This window comes from Sander vitreus, chromosome 15 (assembly GCF_031162955.1).
Source record: "Sander vitreus isolate 19-12246 chromosome 15, sanVit1, whole genome shotgun sequence".
Classification (NCBI taxonomy): domain Eukaryota; kingdom Metazoa; phylum Chordata; class Actinopteri; order Perciformes; family Percidae; genus Sander; species Sander vitreus.
This window is the reverse complement of record NC_135869.1, coordinates 1,741,391-1,764,805: the sequence shown is the minus strand read 5'-3', so window position 1 is coordinate 1,764,805 and position 23,415 is coordinate 1,741,391. Positions and strand designations below refer to the sequence as shown.

Below are 23,415 nucleotides of genomic sequence, written 5' to 3'. Positions count from 1 at the left end.
AGCAACGAGGACAATATAAAATAGACTACTTATATTTGTCTTAAATGTGCGGTGAAGGGAGGATACTGGTGTTAGTGTACGCGGAGCATTTGGGCCAGGTCGCTACGCACACACTACGCACTGCGCTCAGCGAAGAGCGGGTCAATGACAGATGAGAAGAGGTCTTTCTGCATGTTGCAGTGTTAGTTTAGTTTGCTGTCACATTACTCGACCCATTGCACATTTTTAAGTGGGTATATCTTGGAGATTTCTTAGTGGGTATACTGCGTATACCTGCGTATCATGTAGACTACACCACTGCTTTTACTCTACTATAGGTCTACTATAGGTCCCTGGGAGTTCAGACCAAAGAGTAGCGACGAGACGAGCTGAATCCTCCAGTTACTTGCAACGCTCCAGTCTGCAATGCTCTGAAAGCTGCCAGTTCACACCAATGCAACGACACGGTGCTGATGCAAGATGATTCTTGATAGCACAACAACTCTTCGTACTTCTGTCTAACTTCCGACTTTGCGGCTATTTTGTAGCTGGATATATATCATTTGTTGCGTCTAAATATGAATGGGGATACGGTTAGTGATAACGAGATGCTTAATACAGTTGCAGAATCTTTGATTCTCTGCTTTGTTTTAATGCCCTTTGGCTCTCTTCAGTAGCTAACTCTCTACCTCGCTCGTCCACATACCATTACCGTACACGTGGGTGCTCGTTTTGCCGTACTAAGTGATACAGAGTGCACTGTAAGAAAAAAATCTAATTATTATTGTTGTTCTTATTATTTAGGGGGGCTTAGGAACATTTTAGGGTTGCTTCAGCACCCCTAAAATAGGCCTAACGACGTTCCTGGAATCAACTATTCTAAAAAGTGATTCACTTGTTTAAATCACTTATTTAACTGCATAGTGGATGTACCTGGGTGAATGTGTTGAAAATAATGCAACATTACGTTATTCCAATGTGGTTATGGTATCACATTTATTTGTCATGTCAGTGGAATATAAAATTAAGTTTTACTCTCTAAGTTTGGAGACAGTAATTTTAGTTTTGCTTCGGCCAAACACACTAAATGTTTCAGATTTTCCCCAGAGATAGAAACCAAAATTTAAGTCTTTCATTTTCTATGGAGGTTAAAAAAGATGTGTGGTCTCCTCCTTTCTCCCGTGAAGTTTCTGAATGTTAATTTGCTCTTTTGCTTAGAACAACTTCCAGAACATAGATGGTAGTGTGGGACAGACATCACATACATTGATTAATAAGAGATGGAGGAAAGGAAATATCAGAGACACATTTTTATTGACTTGCTTTTATGTTATGCCGTCTTCCGTCTATCATTTTGTTTATTGAACTGTAACTTTTTCTGTCCTTCAAAACTGCCCCATCTTCTGTTTTCCTATTACAATGGTGTGTACATAATGTGTGTTGATTTGCTTTTGTTTCTTCTGTCAAAGCGCTTTGTAAACTATTGTTTTTAAAGGTGCTATACAAATAGTTATTTTTATCGTTTAAAAAAAACCCAAATATTCTCTGATTCCAGGTTCTCAGGATTGTGAGGATTTTTCTTTGTCATATATAATATTAAAGAAACTACTGTAAAGCTGTTTGTGACATAAACAGGGTTAAAACATCAAAGAAGCTGGGTGAAGGCTAAAACGCATCTGCATAGAAATGTTTGTAGGAGCTTAGAGAAACTACTACTATTTAAGTGACATAAACAGGCTGTTTAAGTAACATAAACAGGGTTAACACATCATTAAAAAGCCCAATGGAGGCCAAAATGTGATGCATTTGCACTATGCAGGAATGATTTCTTGCATAGTGATCTGTGTATAGGAACTTCTGCTAAAAGAAACTACTGTAAAGCTGTTTAAGTAACAGAAACAGGATTAACACATCAAAGAGGCTGGGTGAAGGCTAAAACGCATCTGCATAGAAATGTTTGTAGGAGTTTCTTAGAGAAACTACTACTATTTAAGTGACATAAACAGGCTGTTTAAGTAACATAAACAAGGTTAACACATAATTAAAAAGCCCTATGGATGCCAAAATGCATTATTCCTGGATAGTGATCTGTGTATAGGAACTTCTAAGAAACTACTGTAAAGCTTGTTTAAGTGACAGAAACTGGGATAACACAGTAGTAGTAGCTTCCAATTGAAATGCATTAGTTTAAAAAACGTGCTAACCATCACGAAAAAAATGTGTACACGAATCAATGTGTCACTTTTTCACAAACTGCCGTGAGACTAGGTTGGACTATAAGCCAAATCAGGGATGGGTTTTGAGTTAGTTATTTGAAAGTACATCATTTTTTAGCTTTCTTTAGTTGTGAAGTAGCCTAGTGCTACCAGAGTAGTGACATTGCTCAGACTGTAGCACTGTAACATACAGATGTCATGTTCTGCTTCAGCTCCTCCACAGTTTGGTCCTTGAACAAGGACTTTAAATCTGTGTGACCTCCTCAGGAGCTCCAGCTTCAGATGTGTGTGTGACACACACACACACACACACACACACACACACACACACACACACACACACACACACACACACACACACACACACACACACACACGTTCTCTATCTCTATCAAAGATCACTTCTTGTATTAATATAAAATCAAATCTCAAAGCATGTGTGTCTGGTTTGTCTTTTATCTGTCTTTGAATGACAACACATTAAACCAATTCCAGGGATTAAAGGTGAATGAATACCACTGTGTGTGGTTTGAAGAATACATGCAGCCAGAGGGAATTCCTCTCTCTGTACCTCAATGCAGATGCTTCCTGCTGATAGTGAAATTAGACTTTATTTAATTAGACATCTGCAGTACAGCTGCTGGCTGAATGAGAAACTGCAGAGTGGCATGAGGACATTTAAACAAACAGCAGCAGGACAGGGGACAGTTGGACTCTGCTGACTGCAGACAGGACACTGTGTGGAAGAAGGGGATGAATAATCCTTCCAGCTGTCTGAGATCTCCATGCATCCTCTTTTAGTTAAGCCGCTCTCCTCTCACCATCACTGTCAAGCCGCTGGGAATAAAACACACTTCCTGTCAGAAAATTCTAAATAAAACTCCTATTCACCAACACAGGTTGCAACATGTTTTATTACTACAACCTAACATACACAGCCAGCAGGTACACAGAGCCGGAGCAATACATTTCTTTCTTTCTTCTTTCTTCTTGTTTGGTCAAAGTGCAGCACATTTAAGACACACAGGCATATAAGTAGGTACCCCCCCTGCACACTTACACAAAATAACATTTAAGAATACATAGTTAAGTAGTGAAGTTAAGTTTACAATTTAAAAACAATAAAATAGAAACACAGTGTTACCAGAGTGGACAATACAATTCATTATCTTGTCTTCTATCTTTCATTAAAAAGTCCAATAGCAGAGGGGACAAATGACACGCTAAACCTTTTGGTTCTAACTGACCTTTGCAGCAGCCTACTGTTGCCATGATTGCTGAGGTGGAACCGCCCATATAAGGGGTGGGTAGGATCCTTAAGAATCTGCTCAGCCTTACTCACAATAAGATCTGACCATAGCTGAGTGACTGACGTCTGACTACATCCAATAATTTTACTCGCTGTCTTTACCAAACGCTGCAATTTATCTTGTTGTTGTTTGCGCATGTTCCCAAATACACAGACTAAGCCATAGGACAATACGCTCTGAAGGACGTTTTATAAAACAATTCTGAAATAATACTGTCCACTTGAAAGTAGTTAAGCTTACGTAAAAAGAACATCCGCTGTTGTAATGTTTTTTACCTTAGACGTAGTACATATATCAAATTTGAGTTGGGCATCAATTTCAATGCCTAAATATTTGTAGCTACTAACCCTCCCAATTTGGCTAAAATCAATGACCATTTCTTTTGTTTTATTTCCATTAACAGCCAGGAAGTTGTCTTTACACCATTTGGTGAAGTTACTCACCTCTTCCTCAAAGCTAGTTAGCGCTGAGCTATCAGGTTTCAAATACCAGCAGTCTGTATGACACCTGTTAGCGCTGAGCTATCAGGTTTCAAATACCAGCAGCCTGTATGACACGGAGAAAGCAGCCACACTGGAACTGCTGCAAAGTGCTGCAAACTCTGTCTCATTAACCGCTGATCACTGGACGTCAGTGAGTAATCAAAATTATTTAGGAGTTACTAAACACTATATTGACTCTGGTAAGGATAGGGACTTTTAGTTTTTTAGTTAGGTACTTGGAGGAATTGTGAAATAATGACACACATTTTTCTTTTGTTTACATAAAATAATAACTACAAATCTTAAAGTAAAGTTCATAAAGTAACTTTCTTTGCATTCATTTGATTCCCAATCAAGATACACTGGAAATAATTGCTTTCCATTGTTTATATGTACTTAAAAACTGTTCTGAAATGCAAAATAATAGAATTTTAATCATGTGATAAAATATGCGATTAATCGCGATTAAAAAAATTAATCATTTGACAGCCCTAACAAAAACACATCATTTTGTTTTCATCATCAGTTTTGGAATCCTCACCTTTGATCAACAGAGTGGCGTCCATCTTTGAAGTATAAAGGTTGACCCATAGACCGGTCACTCTTCATGGACACACAGCTGGGTCCAGGTCCAGGTCCAGGTCTGTGCTGCTTCTCTGGGCTGAAACACAACACACAAAGAGCTTTGAGTGTGAATAATGATGATGGAGTGATCTGAGTGGTGGGCAGTTAGAGATGGTCCTCTCACCTCTGTTCCCCAGACAGAGTGGTTTTAGAGGGAGGGACTCCCTCTTCTCTGTCCTCACACTCACTCAGGTGTGGACACTGAGTCCACACCTTCATCTGGAGAGGAAACACTGAGAGCAGCAGTCCAATCATTCATCAGCACATCATCACTCATTCATCCCTCACATCACTTCTCCTGGAAAAAAAGCCCAATATCAGCAGCTGGTCCTCTGATTGGCTGCTTCGCTCTGTTTCATATCAGTGTCAGTTGAATCCTTTTGACTTGTTGGACTGTTGCTCAGACTAAAGGAGCCGTTAGAAAACATGACTGAACTCTGGGAACTACTGAGGGCCTTTTCTCATCACTTCATCACATTTCATTCACTCAACACGGAGAACTAATCAACACATGGATCAATAGTGGTTTGTTATTGGACATAGAAGATGCTGCTGGTTCTCACTGGTCAGTGGTGAGAATGAATCAGAGCAGAGGATGCTGCCATCAGCTGCTCTAGTTCCATCAGTCCACTAGATAGCCTCATGGAGCTGTTTGGAGGATTAAAGTGCTTCATAGAAATCAGAGCGGAATGTAATTCTGTGTGGCGAAAGTAAAAAAAAATTACCTCCTATGTCCTTTCCTAACCACTTCTCCTTAACCCCAATCATGAGGTCAAGGAACAACCCGGTCTCACAGCAGTTCGTGAAATGGTCATGTTATTTTGATCTACTGATACGTGTACAGGGACACGTTTTTCTACTTTATTACTTTTATTGGAACGTTACTATTTCACGACCTGCTTCTCTGGGGGAGATGGTGACAACATGATCCGCCGTCTCTGGGGGACACAACAACGGGGAAATTAAACGCCGCTTGGCGGCGACAACTGCCATGACACTGGCCTGCCCTGGGGGATGCAAAAATGGCAACGCCACACACGGTAGACGGTGAAAACAACACCCGCCGGGACACAATCCGCAGTCTCTGGGGGACGCAAAAACGGAGAAATTAAACACTGCACGCTGGCAACAACAACGGGGGATGCGGTACAACAACGGGACGGTTGTGATTAGGAAAAGAGAGACGGGGAAAGGTTGTGGTTAGGAGAACAAGAATACGGAAAGGAACTACCACATGCGGGACTCGATCCCTGGTCTCCGGGGTGAAAGTCCTGTGTTGTTTGACCCATCCACCACCCCAACCAATCTCCCTACGTGGATTTTCGGCTTTTCAATACTATTCGCTACCATAATCGTGCTGTTATCACGTAATATGCTTCCTATTTAAATCATTAGTTTAAAATTCGTGCTCACCAACACGATTAAAACCACAAAAACGTGTCCCTGTAGACGTATCAATAGATTAAATAACGTGTAAGTGAAAGTGAAGTGACACAGTTTCTTATCATTAACCAGAGTGTGTGTGTGTCCTCACTTCACTATGAAAGTATGCATTCTGAGTGATTGGACCACTAGCAGAGCCAGAAAAAAAACTAATGTGGGTGTCAGTGCTCGAATTATCTTTTTGTCTTTAAGGGGGTCTCTGTATCTCATAAAAAAAAAAAAGTTGGTACACCCTGCACATAGCCTAACAAGGCTATACAATTAAATAGCCTAGGCGCGAGTGGCGCTTTTGCGCAGTATATGCGCACGGTAGGCCTACGCTATAACTTGACACACGCACACAACAGAGAGTTTTTTCAATTTCGCAATACAAAGAAATAGACTAAACGATTTAGTCTGTGTCATTCTCAATTTCACAATGAAATAAAACGTAACTCATTTGAACCAGACCACCGTCTTAGATAGTGTCAAACACAATAATGCATGTAGTCTAACTTATACACAGGGAAAATGCACTAACTGGCAGAAATGAATAAAGCCATTGCACAGCCAAACTATGTACACGTAGTGATAACAACACCTGGGTGTTCAGTCGTCTCATGTGTTGAACCCTGGAAAAAAATAGACGAACAATTTTGGAATTTGCACTGAGATGTTATCGGGTAGGCTATTCACTGAATATTCCGCCATCAGAGATTGCATTGTATTACTGACAGGTGTTTCAAAATATCTGGGAACTTTTCCGGAGTTCTGAATGGCAGAGGATAGCTACAGATTTATTTATTAGGGGTCCAAGCCCGAGTCTGTAAGAACGGGCAATAGCAAAGCTATGCTGTTCGCACAGCAGGGCTGTAGAACCCTCTTGTTTTTCTACTGATTTTTATTATTCTTCTCCGCCTAAAACTCCGACTACAGCCTAAACCGTACATGGTGTGGGGTTGGCATTTTCAGGAATGGTCCAGAACTCCGCAAGGACCTCAGGCGCAACAATTCACCCTCTTCCACCACTAGGTGGCGCTATAGCAGAAAAAACTTGTTTGGCCCTATAACTCGCACACCATACATTCAAAAACCATACATCCACGCGTTCCCTGGATCCAACTGAATCACATGATATAGGCCACGCCCATTTCCGCCTAAACTTTTATGCGTGAAAAATTGTGATTTATCAAAAACCTACTTTTTCGAACTCCTCCTAGACCGTGCGACTGATCGGCACGAAATTTGGCAGGTAGCATCTCCAGATGGGCCGGCCAAAAAGTTAAGAAAAATAATTTTGATAGGATAAAAATGCAAATATTACGCACAAACAAATTTGTGTAGCTAACTATGAAAACACCAACTTTGCCATATCTCGGCCAAACTTTAGATTCTTGTTTACCATGACCCTCTGAAGGTCACCCACGCGTTTTACAAAAATCGGCCACTAGGGGGCACTACAAGTACAAAAAGTTTATAGCTCATGAACCGCTCATTCGATTTTTACAAAATTTGTTGGGTACCATCTAGGGCCACTCCTAGACCCTCAACCCTAGAATGGGGTACTGAGGGGTCAAAGTGGACATGGTCTATGGGACCCACGTCTAAATTTGCTACTTACACTAACGTGAAAAACTTTAAATTTACAGGGTAGATAGACAATGGGTCATGGACCACACCTACCACAAATTACACGTGGACCACTAGGTGGCGCTATAATGTTTTTTTGCCTTTAACTCCCACATTACACATCGCACATTAAAAATCCTTACATCCACGTGTTCCTTGTAGCATCGTAGCATCTCCAGATGGACATGACCAAAAGTTATTCAAGGGATTTTGCTACGTTTGCATTTGACGACCAAACTAATTTTCCTAGCTAGCTACCACACACGTATCATATCATATCTCAACCAAATTAAATGTTATCAGCAAGGAACTTGAGATCATTGTTCAATATCCCACTACGATGCTCTGTACCAAATTTGGCAAAGATCGGCCTTTAGGGGGCACCATAAGCAACATTATTTGTTTTGGCCAATAACTCAATGCATTTAAATGGGAAGTTTGCAATTGCAATATCTCTGCCACAGTACATGCAATCAACACGAAACCTGCTCGTTCGGCATGCCGCTCTGAGGCTGTGTACCAAATTTGGCGAAGATCGGCCATTAGGGGGCGCTATAATCAACGTAGACAAGTTTTGGCCCTTTTACTCTATGTTAATGCCATATTTGCAATGGAAATTTACCACAGACCTTGCAGCTCACACGTCTCAACATTTACTGACGTTTGCCTCCTACCGTTAGGTTTTGGTTTTCACTTTTGCGTGCTCCTTTGGTTTTTTACAATAAACAAACTTCTTAAGCCACCTAACAAAGTTTCTACAACCTTCACAGTGGACGAATGCAACTCTTTTCTCTCACTTTTTCAATGCAAAATCAACACCATTCATAGGCGCTCTTGATATATACCGACGTTTGCCTCCCAGCCGCCCGGCTTCGGGTTCCGCTTTCGCACGCTCCCCGGAGTGTCGGGGGCGACTGCCGTGGGTGGCTTGGGCCCCGTCATAACTGCTTGCAGTTCTAGTTTAAGATGTATTGGTGGTATATACCTCAAAAGCACATTAAGCTCATGGTGCAAGCATCAAGCATCATGCATCAAGCATGGTGACTTCTTTGGACTTGCGAGTGCTGTCAAATCGATCTTAGCCTATGCGGTTTGCTCACATAGCCTAGTGGTGTGGTGGTGAAGTGCAGTCATGCTGCGTTCATGAGCGTAGGGGAGGCTCAGGTCTACGTCCCGTAGTAGCCTATATTTTATATTTTAATTTAACGTCTTTAATGGTAAGATACCGCACAGGGATGGATAATGAGCGTTGTTTAAGATTAAATTACAATGCCACATATGACAGACTTTGTTGCTTTCATGGGCCAGGCCTCACTCTATGGGAGCTCGGCTCCCTCTGGCTCCCACGTAATTCGAGCACATCTGAGCATCATCAGATAAACTGCGTGTACCACATTTGATGACATTCCAACCCCACATATACCGGTAGATGCTCTGTATGCTGGCAAGTGGTTTGATGCGGTTTGGTGTCTAAATATTTTTAAATGTGGAGGAGCGGCACTGCCTGTAGTACTGAAACAGAGAGACAGACAGAGACAGACAGAACATGTCCTGATTTTTAGGTCCTGATCAGAGCAGTTTTTAGCTTGTAATTTTTTTCAATGATAGTGAAATATATTCTATTCCATCCACAGACAGAAGGAAAGTGAAGGAACAACTACAAACATGAACACGGTGATCGCTGCAGAACTTGTCTATGTAATCGTTGTTCTCCTTACACGATGCCAGAGGCCGAGGGTATGGAAAGCTGTTTTAACATTTATTAGCTAGACTGGAAATGTATTGCAGATATCCGTTATTTAATTATTCCTAGTCAAAAAGAACATTTTTTATATCCATAAAGTCATTCTTCCCACCAGAATCAACATACTAAATATCTACAGAATTATTACTAGGAAGAACTCAATCTTAGATATCTACAATACAATATCCATAATAATTAAATCAGAATATTAATTTTACATATCAAACATTGCATTTTTATAAGTCATAATGCCAATTGTGGATATCATTAATTACATTTATAGTCCAAATGTATCGTAGTATGGACGTTTTTTCGCCTCTTTATTCAAATGGCAACACATTTTGCAATTGTCAATTCAATACGCAAACTGGCAATGCATTCCTCAATTTAGTTTAAATTATTTTGTCTTAAAATATTGCCGGGGTGTTTTGGTCTCTTTATTTAAATGGTAATTCAATGTGCCAGGGAAACATCTGACTTATTTATCGGCTGGCTCTCTGCCTCGTAACGTTAATTCCCCGCTGCTCGTCTGTCCGTTACTGCAAAACTTCACCTCCGGGACTTTCTAGAAGTTGGTTTATACGGTACCATGGCAATAGTAAACATGAAAAAGGCAAGTGATGTCCTAACTAAAGACCCACCTTGATGAGATTGAACTGTCATTTTGAAATGGAGAAACAAAAATAGAGCGGTGACGTAGTAAATGTTATGCTATAGGCTGGGTGCTGTTTTGCTGGCACATACTGTATAGTCTTGCATTGCCAGACCTTCCTCCACAGTGCTGCGTAGGAAGGTCTGGCTAGTCCACACAGCATTCTGGGATGGGAGAAGAACAGGCTCTGGTTTATTGACATTTCTTTAAACTAATCACAATCGTCTTTGACAAAGCTAAGCGCCTGATGCAGCCACGGTGCCTCTGCAAAATAGCCTCGGGAAGGAACTTGTTTTTGTGGAACGTGTACGTTGAAAAGTAGTTTTAGTTGCGCAACAGAAAACTCAGATTGGACAGATAGTCTAGCTAGCTGTCTGGATTTACCCTGCAGAGACCTGAGGAGCAGTTAACCATAGTCCTCATAAATCCACCAGAGGTTAGAACGCCAACACAAAGAAAGAGGAAGGTGATGTCCTGTTGAACTTCCGGCAGCACCGGAGCAATCCCGGAAGTGGGACGCTGTGGATATAAACTACCATTTGAATAAAGAGACCACAACACCATGTCAATATGTAATGCAATTGATTGCGCTTTCATTAAAATTTAAAGTCAAAATAATTCAAACTAAATTTAACATTGCATTGACAATTTGCATATTGAATTCTCAATTGCAAAATTCATATTCAAATTGAATGACAATTGCAAAATGAATTCATTGCAAAATACATTTGCCATTTGAATAAAGACACCAAAAAAAGTTCCATATTTTAGATATTCAAAATTATATCTCTGGAATAGTTTTCCAGGTGGAGTTCTTGGAGTTCCCCCTCATCTTCCCCTCCCTCTGCCTCTCCTCTAATCCCCCCCCTCCCTTCTGTAAACTAATTTTCCTTCGTTCCACCACTGACTGAAGTCAACTCACCTTTAGACTTTCATTTAGACTTGAATTGTTTTTACAGCGAAGACTTGAAGCACACGAGGACACGTTTTAAAATGTCGTTGTCTGACATGTTATGGAAGATAAATAGTACCGAATCTATAGTTCTAAAAAACAGTTTTGCCCAAAGTGTTGTCTTTCAACAATCACAAGTTCACCATCAATTCAACCGTTTCTCCAACCACAATAATCAAAGACGTCATCTCAACCAATCACAGCTCCACTTACTGAACTTCTAGCCATGAACTTCATCAGTGTGCAGCTCTCTTCTGTCCTCAGCAGGTCTGTGTAGAAAAGGAGCTTCAACTTCAAACAGACCAGTGACGCTGTTTCTTATCATTAACCAGAGTGTGAGTGTGTGTGTGCCCGCGCACATTCTGACTGGTTGGACCACTATCAGAGCCAGAAAAAAAACTAATGCGGGTGTTATGTATTATAGAATGGAAGTTGTTTGGCCTACACTGTAAAAAAAAAGAAATTGAAATTTACATTAAAAAACTATGTAAAATCCCTACAGAAAAGTATTATTTAAAATACAGTGAACTTTTGTAAACTATTAAACAGAATGTTTGTTATATTTACTATATGCGATTATAATCAGATTTATCTGTTAAAACTGCAAATATCGCTATCAAAAAGAAATACTGTAATACTAATGAAAAAACAAATTTGTTAATTTGACAGGCAAATATTGTAAAAACTATAGTTTTAGTCAGTTGTTTTTAAAAATATATATATATATATATATATATATACATATATAATATATGTAAGTCACTTGACAAGATTATGCTGTACTTGTAACATGATTGATGAAATGATGCAAATTGAGGTAATAAAAATGTTTTCACAAAAAATGTCATTACCTGAGAGGTTGCCTATCTATATATAAACATATAGGCTACAATTATATCATTGTTTTTATATTTAGGCTATTTGCAGCATATTGTAGAGTCTGTGTATAAGAAATTAAAATTATTGATATATGCAAAGTAATACTTCTGTTCAGTCCTAACCTTGTATGCCTTATGTTTCTTTTAGTCTTTACATTTTAATGTAATACTTAGCCTACTGGTTTTCTATTTATATTTCTTAAAATATATATAATAATGTGAGCATTGTATCACAGGCTAAACAACCTAACAGTGCCTCCTAACCACAGACTTGTACGCTCATTGTACACCGAGTCCGCCTAATTTTGAATTTCATAGTGCGCAGCTGAAGCTTGTCTCTGATTGGATAATGACGTGAGGGCGGGAGGAGTGGGAGAAGCACGAGCTCCTCATTCACGGCTATGGCTGACGTTAGCAAGTGAGCCAGAGCGGGGCTTGATGGAGATAACACAGGAGCAGAGCAAAAATCTTCAGACCACAAAGTTTTTAGGACAAATCTATGATTTTAACACAAGTTTTTTGGAAGGTCAGCTGCTGTTCAATTGGAAAATTTAAAGTTTGCACGGTAAGCTTCACATTTAGCCTACTTTTTTCCGAGACCAAACAGAAATGTGTGCTGAAAGCACATGGTGTAAGCTAGCACCAGCTGATATTTAAGACGAGTAGCTAGCTAGCTAGGTCAATGCGTGATAACTTTGTTCAGCTGAAAAGCACAGGCAGACACAATCCAAAAAACGTCCAGTAAGTGGTTGTAAGCATGCGTTTACAAAAAAGTCATAATTTACTTCTCACGTGTAGGAAGCATAAAGCATGCTCCCCTGATGGTATTGATGACCTATACAAGGAGACTCGCCCTCAGATGTCATTGCCAGTACAGATGATTCAGAAAAAAAAACACATGAACAGCCAGCCAACAGCTAGTGCAGCCAGTGATATGCCAGAGAATGATAGTCTTATCTCAGAAACATGTGTCTCTTATACCTTTAACTGCTTAAGGACAGCTGCTTATTCCTGCCTCTACTATACAGACTATTGTTGAGGAAATGCAAAATGTGCACAAGTTAGGTCAAGCCTCCACAATAACTAAAGTAAGTTCTTTATTAAAAAATGATATGAGCCTATCAGATGAAGCAGTCACTAAAATCTGTGACTGCATTAAAGTCAGTTTTGTTCTCTGCCTGTCATCAGGGACAATTGAGAACAACATACTCCAGAAATCAGACATTCACGAACATGTTTAAATACACAGAACCCCAAAAAGTGGCATTGGGAATGGATGAAAACATGACACAAAAATGTGCTTACTACATACCAGTGGCAGAAACTCTGAAGAGCTTTTTACAGTCACATTTAGGGAGGAATACAGTCACAACCGTTTGGAGATCCTGATGTAGCGGTTTTTACACAGGACAGGAGAGAACAGCTGCCCCCATAACAAAGACTGACCTTAAGCGTTTTGGAATAGCCAAAGTTTTCTCAAGAGTTGTTGGCAGATCTGAAATCCTTGGAGACAGATGGAATAAATGTAGATCGAGAAACAGTAAAAGAGGGTCTTTACTGCATTGCTAGGGATAACTTGGGTTCTCATTGCATAGGTGGGTTTACGGAGAACTTCAGCCACTCTCAATATTTTTGCAGGTACTGTGAAATCCCAAGAAGTGAGTTTGAGGCCGATCCGAATGCCTGTAGTCCTCCACGCACCCCAGAGACGTATGATGCGGCTGTTGCTGATCCCCAGGCTGAAAACATCCAAGGCGTCAGAGGAATGAAGGTAAACTCCATCTTTAATACCCTTGAGTCTTGTCATGTATCCCAGCCTGGTCTCCCACCTTGTTTAGGTCATGACCTCTTTGAAGGAGTCTTGTCCCTCATTTGATTTGGAAGAATTAAGGTTTTACTTTGTGTCTTTGTTAGAACCTCAGTCTACATTCCTTGCCTCCCACTTTGCCCTGACCGGACCCATGGTTTGAGGAAGAACCCTCCAGCTTTCAAGATATTTTCAACATTTGCTGTGATTTTGTCAAGTTTATTCAGGTCATTTTGGGAGGTTAAGAGGTCATCCACATAACTGTCCTCTTCAATGACTCTGCGCTCATCCTCCAAGTGAAGAAAGTTGGGCAGGCGTACCGTTTCCCTCATAGCCAACTGAGCAATGCAACCAGCAGGTCTGTCCCCAATGTTGACTCTGGTTAGTGCATATTCACTTCTCTCTTCATCTGGGCTGTCCCTCCAGAGGAACCTGTGAAGATGCATCTCACGCTCCTTCAGCCATACAGAGTTGTACATCTTTTTGATGTCTCCTAGAGATGCATACGTCCCTTCTCTGAACCTCAGCAAGACAGCTCTTATAGGGTTGAGAACGTCTGGTCCCTTCAGAAGAAGATCATTCATACCCACGCCTTTGTATTTCTGGCTACTATTCCATACACTACGAACCGGTGTTGTCACCGAATGAGGGTTTGGCGCCACCAGGTGGCTTACGTACCACACTGGTCTGTTCCACTCGTCCATGATTTTGTTGGAGAGTTTTATGGCTGCGCCTCGTTTGACCTTTTCATGGATCTGGGTAGCATATGCGACTTTCCAGTCTGGCTCTCTGCTTAGTTGCTTTTCCATTCTTAAGAAACAAGCCTAGACTGCACCTTTGTTGTTCGGGAGAGAGGCTGGATCTACCGTCCAAGGATACTTTGCATCCCAATGTGGAGCCGGTGTGTGAGCATCCCCCTTCTTGTAGGCGAGGCCTTCTTTAATGATCTCCAGCTTCCTCTCCTCTGCCAGGGTCATTTCTTTTCCTCCTGGTGGACAGTTTCCACATCGGCATCCTCCACATCTTGGCTCACATGCAGCTCCGATGCTGTCCCAATGCCACCACTCAAGGAACTCACGGTTACTGGCAGCTGTAAATTTGGTCTGAGCCACATCCTCCTGCTGCTGGGCTGTGTCAGTTGTTGGACTTGTGATTTCTTCATATTTGACAGCTGCCGTCCTCATGGAGCTGCAACCTCCACTTCTTCAAATAAGTTAGGATGTGCTCGACCCACTGTCTTCCCCAATGGACCCTCCCACAAGACGAGGTCTTCGATGATTTTTACCCTCTGGGGAGCGAGTCTTCTCTCTCGGTGGCCAATGAGAAGTTCAACCTCTTCTGGACTTTCCATTTCTTTAAGTTTGACTTCTGGGAAGACTTTATTCAACTTCTCAGGTTCAATTACTTGATGCACTCTGGCGATTTCATCCAAGCCGTAGCAGACCATTTCATGAGCTCTCTCTGTTCCTTTAGGTGTCTTTACTCTGACTTTGAGGAGATACCTTTGTGTGTTCACCTCCATGGTCATACCACCAACCCCATGCACAACTAAAGTTATCTTCTCATGTCTTAACCTCAGTCTTTCAGCAGCCTTATAGGTAATGTAGTTTGCATCTGAAGCAAGGTCAATTAAAGTCCCAATCTTCTGCCCTGCGTTTGCAGTGACTTGCATCAACATCATGATTACAGGAAGTTCAGAGAGCCCATTTCTCTGCAGTAGCTTGGACTGGCCTGAACAATCGAGTGTCACTGCGGTTTTGTTGGTGTTGGTGAAAGCCTTTCTGCATCGATCTGCCATTTCTGGGGAAAAGTTCAGACAAGATCTCTTGTTCCTCGGTTAGTTTGCTTTCATCTTTGCTGTCTTCTCCACTCTCTCTCTTCCCCTCTTTTGAAAAAATGGTGGTCTGGGGCACCACCTTCCCTTTTACAGTCTTTGTTTCTGCATAGGAAAGTGTCTCTGCAGTATCCATCTCCATCATGGCATCAAAGACATTTTCTGCATGCTCCCAGCTTTCTCAATACAGCTTTCTTTTGAGGTAGCTTAAGTCTTTTGAACTTTCTACAGAAGAAGATTTTGTTGTTGTGCCCACTATCACCACAGACACCACATACCTCATCAAGCTCTTCTTTCTTTGCAGTTTTTGTTGAGGCAATCTGTCATACTTTTTGTCTGAACGATCCGATTTCTCCACCTTCTCCACAGTTCTGAGCTGTTCGAGTCTCTAGTATTTCTTCTTGACTTTTCAGGAACTTCAGGAGCATGACAAAGTGGTTGTCTGATGTGACATTGTGTCTGGGTTCAACCATGAACATCACCTAGTCTCTTTTAATAAAGTCAGGCAACTTGCTTTCAATGGTTTTAATTACCAGTGGGTTATTTATGGCTCCAGAGTTTCCTAACTGTGAGCTCTGCTAGAGCCTTCTCCACTGACTGTATGAGATCAATGACCTTTCTTGGTTGGTTCCCTTTCATATGTGGCATCTTCTCCAGCTCTTCCAGGATTTCCACTGTGATGGTTGACTTGTTGCCATACCTGTTCTCCAGGACTCTGACCATGTCATTGGCAGTGGTGTAGGTTGAAAGTCTGAGGTCTTTTGAGATTTTGTCATCCACACTCTCCAGGAGTTGAATTTTCTTAACTTCAGTTGATCCAGATGGCTCGCCCTGCTTTTGCAGGCTTTCCTCCATCTGTGATATTCTCTTTTGCTTCCATTGAAGATAGGTAGAGAGGTTGGCTTGATTCTCACTATTGGTGTGGATGTTGCCGGTTGGGGTAGTAGTTTCACTCCTGTGCCTTGCTCATTGATCGTCTGTGCAGTGGCAAATTCAGCTTTCCTTAACTCAAGCCTGTAGGAGGATGCTCTTACGTCCTTGACTCTTCCATCTAATTCGTCCTTTAATTCTACAGGGATCCATCTCTCCCATGTTGACATTGCTGATATGGCCTCTTTTATTCTCTTGTCCAAGAGAGCGAGATGCACTTCATAGCCCTCTAAATTGGCACTTTCCACAGGTACATCAGCCGCTTTATCATTGGCTTTTTCTGCTTCCAGGATTGCCACAAGAAGTTCACCTCGACCACAGGTTTGTTTGAACAATGTCTCTTATTTCCGCCAACTTTGTTTCACCTTAATTTACAGATCCATCAATGTCGGCCTCTTGCTGTTCATTAAGACCTGCTTCCTTATCCTCAGTCTTAATGTCAGCCTCCAGTCCAATCCTGTAGTCATCACTGGCATCGAGCATCTTTGTGAAACAGTCTGAAAGCTTAGTGAATTCCTCCTTTAACGCCACTTGAAGCATGCTGCTTGCTCCTCTTGAAATGAAGTTGGCTTGTCTGGTGAAGCTGCTTTTTGCAGTGGTCCTCTCCTTTTTGAGCTGCTGGACCAACTTCCCCAGGACATCTTCCGCCATCTTGACTTCCTCTGCGTCAACAGCTTATTTCTGGATCTGAAGCCGTTTATCCTCAGGGCCAGGCCGCTCCGCGTGGTTTACAACTGTCAAGTCCTACTCGTTCACCCTCCAAAAGGACACAGGGACAACTAAAATTTCCGGCTCAATCGCTTTTATTTTTAGTTTGCTTTGTCAGTTCAGTAAATTAGGTTGTAAACCTTTAAAGACAGAACAAAAAAAGTTACCATTTTAATTAAACATTTTTAATGAACTTAAATGAGTTTAAACATTTAATTAAACATTCTAAATAACTTAAATGAATTAACCACTTAGATTCATTTAAGCCTTTTACATGGAATAAAGAAAAAGATAATTTCATGAATTTCCAAATTTGTTAGCAAAGCTTTAACATTTAACAGAATATTAACATTTGTATCTTTTTACTATCCTTTTGTATCTTATACATTTACTTTCTCAAACTCAAACTGAAATATTATTTTAGCACAAACCTATTTTCCACAATAACAATGAAGTCACTGCTGCAATGTGTTCCTTAACCAATCTACACGCAGTTAAACATAACACGAACATATTAAGCAGCATTTCAAACACCACGAAAGTAAATAAAACATTTCACTGACCATTGTCGTCTTTGGACTGAACCTATGAGTGAACTTGGAGTGTCTCCTCTCTGAAGTATGTTTGTCTGAAGGACTGAGCACCTCCATGCCTTCACAGGTGCTCCAAATCAGTGACAATTACTGATCAGGTGACAAGCAGCTGCGGTGACAAGCAAGCTGCTTGTGCACAAAACACACCAGTAAGCGAGCAAAGATTGATGTTATGGAGTGGCCAGCCCAATCATCAGACCTCAATCCCATAGAAAACTTGTGGGGTGACATAAAATATGCTGTTTCTGAGGCAAAACCCAGTAATGCAGAGGAATTGTGGAATGTAGTTCAATCGTCCTGGGCTGGAATACCTGTTCACAGGTGCCAGAAGTTGGTCAACTCCATGCAACACAGATGTGAAGCAGTTCTCAGAAATAAAGGTTATGCAACTAAATATTAGTGCAGTGATTCAAAGTAAAGTAAACCCTTGAGACATTTTTCAGTTTATACAGTAAATGTTTGAGTTTGTAAAGAAAAATGCAAATACTGCTATTTTTTTGAACAGCCTAAAATTCCTTTTTCTTCACTTTCTATAAAGGTATAACACAAACTTGATCAATTTTGGTCATGTTTTGATTTGGAATTGCATGTTTGATATTATGGAATTAAAAGATATCCTAAGGATTTTGAGCATTATTCACTTTTTTTAAACACACTATTATTCTGAACACAACTGTATGTTTTGGCTGTTCTGTGTACTGTGTTTACAAATTAGATTTTCCTTTTTTGTTTTCTTGTTCTTAGGTGTTACATTGTGATGCTGCAATTATGTTATTGGTATTGAGTTATATGTTTGGTAATAAAAAGTTAAACTGACAAAAACAAACTTCTTTTCTCGGGGTGGGGGGGGGGGGTATCATAAAGGAATTACACGGGGTGCTTAGCCCCCAGGGTATTTGTAACCTGCGTTTGCAAAATCTTTGCACTCACATCTTTTGTTACTGTATTAGAGCTACACTTATGTCAACAACCAGTCAAGAAACCAAGATGTTAACAAGTAAAAACTGACAGACATATCCTCTTCTTCCATTTCTACTCTATTCAACAAAAGTTACTGTAATGTTAGCTTTTAGACACATCAAAGCTGCATGGGGGGATTGTACTTAAGCCGGACTTTGCTCCTGATGAGTTCTTCTGTAGGCAATCACTTAAATGTGTGTCTGCTCATGTAAATGTGTGATAAAGTAATAGCATACTAACTTATCTAATTCCTCTATCAAATAAGTTGTCCAAAGAATGCTATTTAATTACACTAATTACTGTAACTGCACTGTGGATTGGTTCAATCAGTGTCATTTCGCTGTGTAGTTTGGCTTGCATACAGTATAACCCAAGAACCAGAATTTTAAGGTCACAGTGAAATTTGACAACACAAGTTTGAGGGTTTTTCAAATAAAGATAATTTATTCTGCCAAATGATATATACAATGTATGATATAAATCAACAATAAGGGACTGTTATTTATTTAAGGGGTTTTAAGAGTTTTGAGACCTTTAGGCTAAAAAGACTTCCCTCCTCTTATGTGATACTTTGCACTTAGCAGAGATGTACAGATGCCAGTTGATTTTTTACAGCCATGACATACATGAGTTAACCTCTGCATTCTCATCTTACACATCATGAATACAAAAGTTGGGTGACCCCCCCCCCCAGACTAAAAAATGTTGGGTGACCCTCCCCTCAACAAAGAATAAAAAGACATGACCCTCCCCTATTTTCCTCCGGTGGTCCATTCCATAAATAGCGAATGGTCCCTAATTGATATTGATAAAGCTATTGATAAGGATCCTATGGCTACTGTCTAAATGTGATAACCTGATGGTGGAAGGAATACAAGAGTTGGAGTAACAATTACTGTACTGTATGTAGGATTGCTTTCGTTTTATTTTCACGTGTATGTGGGCATATGCTCATGTTTAGCCTAGCCTACATGGATTCATCCTGCTTTGGATGTCTTTTTCCTGTGTGTCTGTGTTTGTGTTTTGTCTGTGTTGTTTTGAGTGCTGGAGGCGTGGTCTGGAGGAAAGTAGGTCAAGGGGCGTGGCGCTTCTACCATGCACTGCCGATCTTCACAGCTGCAGCTAATCATCCAGATTCAACCCAGCAGTATTTAAACCCGGGCTGATCATGCCCTTAGCGCCAGTTTGTTAACTACAACCCATGTGGTAACTTGGTGCCAAGTCCCAGAAGAATTTTAGTTTTGCCTTTGTTCTCTGTGCTTAAACTTACCCTGTGTCTCTCTCTAGTTCCCGCTCAGACCTGCTGCTTTCTCCGCTGTGCCTGCATGCTCCCAGCCTCACCGTCCAGCTTCAGTCTCCACTTTGGGAAAGCCACAAGTGTACTCGTCTCTGCCTGTCTCCCTCGTGTCCCGAAACTACCTGGACTCTTCCCCGTCGGCTCGCCTCTATCTCGGACCAGCCAGGAGTTTTCCAGCCCTGACACAATCAACTGTGTAACTCTGAGTACACGTTGTTTAATTAAACCTTTTAAAACTGCTCTACATTGTCTGTGTGAGATCTCTGCGTTCTGGGGTCAGAACTAGCTCCTAACAGTTAAGTTGGTCAGAATATAGCTAGCATATATAATAAATATAATGAAATAATTTAGTTTAGGCTATGTCTTAGTGCCTAGATCTGCCAACAAATGCTTATTGTTAGAAGAAAACAAAACACCCCACATTTCCTTAGACCTATAGACCACTACTGACCTCAGTCACCCCGGCTCCCTCAAAATCAACTGCCCTGCCAATCTCCTGCTTCTTTTCTCTCTGCTATAATATCTTTGAATATCCACACCGGTACAATAGCAATAACAGGGACCCTATGACAATTAGTTTTCAGTGACAACAACACTCTATGGGGACTGATATTGTTTTAGAATACTATAGAGATTGCTATAGGCTATATTATTAGCAATTAATAAAAAGCTGTGGGTAGCTTGCTAGGTTAACTGTTTCTTGTATTTCGCTCGTTCACTCTAGCTAGACTATAGTTTTCTATAGAAAACCAAAATATCACCTTTCCTTTACCTCTAGAAAACGTAGCTAAAGGTAAGCAGGTAATTAAAAACAACTTACAATTTAACTCTGTATCACTCACTACATGTAATCAATCAATCAAAAAGTAGAGACAAGATGAATCCTCCAGTTACTTGCAACGCTCAGGTATGCGCTCTGAAAGCTCTGAAAGTTGCCACTTCACACCATTGCAACGAGAAGTGCATCATCTTGATAGCACAATGACTCTTTGTACTTCTGTCTAACTTCCGACTTTTTGGCTATTTTGTAGCTGGATATATATCATTTGTTGCGTCTAAATATGAATGGGGATACGGTTAGTGATACTGAGATGCTTGATAGAATTGCAGAATCTTTGATTCTCTGCTTTGCTTTAATGCCGCTTGGCTCTCTTCAGTAGCTAACTCTACCTCGCTCGTCCACATACCGTTACCGTGCACGCGGGCGATTGTTGAGCCTCTAACACTGTCATTTCGACCAGCTGACAGTTGTAAAATAGAATTCAAACAGACACACTACACATTGACACACAGATGAATGGTGAAGGAATATTTATTGACCGTAGTTAGTGATACAGAGTGCACTGTAATGTAATTATTATTGTTGTTCTTATTATTATTTAGGGGGGCTTAGGAACATTTTAGGGAAGCTTCAGCACCCCTAAAATAGGCCTAACGACGTCCCTGCATCTTTCCCTGGTATATATTCTGTACATCACTCTGCACTTTACTGATTTTTGCACTTCTGGTTAGAAGCTTTTTTTTATAAAAGTATTTTTTTTGAGGCTTTTCCCCCTTTATTTCAGAGTGACAGTGTAGATAGACAGGAAAGGTGGGAGAGAGATGGGGGGATGACACGCAGCAAAAGGCTGCAGGTCGGATTCGAACCCGGGCCGCTGCAAAGGCCTCAGCCTACATGGGGCGCACGCTCTTACTGGGTGAGAGGCCGCCCCTTGTTAGAAGCTTAATGACGGCTTGTTGTCTCAGTACCGGTACTCTGTGCTATGACAATACAGTTGAATCTAATCTAATAAAAAGTGGAATATATGTTGTCTCAAAGCAGTGAGTTTCATCTGACAATCCTTATCCTATATTAAGGTTTCAAGTTATTATCAATTTGAAATCCTCACCTTTTATCAACATAGTGGCATTCATCTTTGAAGAATAGAGGTTCACCCATAGACTCGTCACTCTTCATGGACACACAGCTGGGTTCAGGTTCAGGTGTGTCTGGTCTCTGATGGATCCTGATAGAAAGAAATTCATTAAAGCTCACATATCAAAAGACTTGTTAAACAATGTCTAATTTTAAATGTTTAGACACAAAAAAATAGCTATTTAATTACTGACATTACGGACGTGTTACTGAACACAATTTACAACTACGTACTTTTGGTCATGTTGTTTAAACTCAATACCAAACCCCTTTGACCGGTCACTCTTGAAGGAAACACAGCTGGGTCCAGGTCCAGGTCCAGGTCCAGGTCTGTGCTGCTTCTCTGGGCTGAAACACAACACACAAAGAGCTTTGAGTGTGAATAATGATGGTGGAGTGATCTGAGTGGTGGACAGTTAGAGATGGTCCTCTCACCTCTGAGCTTTGGTCTGGCTGTCATGTTCCCCACACAGAGTGGTTTTAGAGGGAGGGACTCCCTCCTCTCTGTCCTCACACTGACTCATAGCAGAGTCCACACCTTCATCTGGAGAGGAAACACTGAGAGCAGCAGTCCAATCATTCATCAGCACATCACCAAAAAAAGCCAAATATCAGCAGCTGGTCCTCTGATTGGCTGCTTCTCTCGGTTTCATATCAGTGTCAGTTGAATCCTTTCGGCTTGTTAGACTGTTGCTCAGACTAAAGAAGCAGTTAGAAAACATGACTGAACTCTGAGAACTACTGAGGGCCTTTTCTCATCACTTCATCACATTTAATTCACTCAAAACGGAGAACTGATCAACACATGGATCAATAGTGGTTTGTTATTGGACAAGATGCTGCTGGTTCTCTTTGGTCAGTGGTGTGGACGAATCAGAGCAGAGGAAGCTGCCATCAGCTGCTCTACTCCTATCAGTCTACTAGATGGCCTCCTGAAGCTGTTTGGAGGATTTTACTGCATCATGGAAATCAGAATTGGATGTCACTTTGTGTGGCGGCCATCTTTGATCCTGACATTTGAATGATTTAACCCTTGTGTTGTCTATCGGGTCACAGGGACCCGTTCAGTTTATTAGACTTTTTGTATTGGCCTGGCGTTGCGCTTCGGGTCCTGGGGACCCTGGCCAGTATTCAAGGGTATTTCTCCACTACTGCGGCCCTGGCCTTCGGGTCTCTGTGACCCGCACGTTATTCCATGGTATTTCTCCACTACCGCGTCCCTGGACTTCGGCTCTCTATGACCCGCACGTTATTCCATGGTATTTCGCCACTACCGCGGCCCTGGCCTTCGGGTCTCTGTGACCCATGCCATGGTATTTCTCTACTACCGCTGCCCTGGCCTTCGGGTCTCTGTGACCCATACGTTATTCCATGGTATTTCTCCACTACCGCAGCTCTGGCCTTCGGGTATCTGTGACCCGTACGTTATTCCATGGTATTTCTCCACTACCGCGGCCCTGGCCTTTGGGTCTCTGTGACCCAT

The 23,415-nt window shown here is 41.2% G+C and overlaps 1 protein-coding gene and 1 long non-coding RNA gene across 2 annotated transcripts; one reads left to right on the top strand and one right to left on the bottom strand.

Annotated features, from left to right (window-relative positions):
• Nucleotides 1-973: 973 nt before the first annotated feature.
• LOC144529936 (uncharacterized) lies at nt 974-22,516 on the bottom strand. The gene is made up of 3 exons (XM_078269305.1): nt 22,368-22,516; nt 4,529-4,648; nt 974-3,032 (listed from the first exon to the last, which is right to left on the bottom strand). Exons 1-3 carry the CDS (start codon nt 22,514-22,516, stop codon nt 2,993-2,995), a joined length of 309 nt encoding a protein of 102 aa, XP_078125431.1. The 3' UTR covers nt 974-2,992.
• LOC144529554 (uncharacterized) lies at nt 9,195-20,257 on the top strand. Its single transcript, XR_013503020.1, has 3 exons — nt 9,195-9,399; nt 13,527-13,659; nt 20,008-20,257. It is a non-coding gene; the product is annotated as an uncharacterized LOC144529554 (long non-coding RNA).
• Nucleotides 22,517-23,415: the final 899 nt, after the last annotated feature.

Coding starts and splice junctions, on each gene's coding strand:
- LOC144529936 (XM_078269305.1), bottom strand. CDS start 22,516: ATGAATGATTGGACTGCTGCTCTCAGTGTTTCCTCTCCAGATGAAGGT. Junction 4,649..22,367: donor AGCCAGACCAAAGCTCAGAG/GTGAGAGGACCA, acceptor GTTGTGTTTCAG/CCCAGAGAAGCAGCACAGAC. Junction 3,033..4,528: donor CGCCACTCTGTTGATCAAAG/GTGAGGATTCCA, acceptor TTTTATTCCCAG/CGGCTTGACAGTGATGGTGA.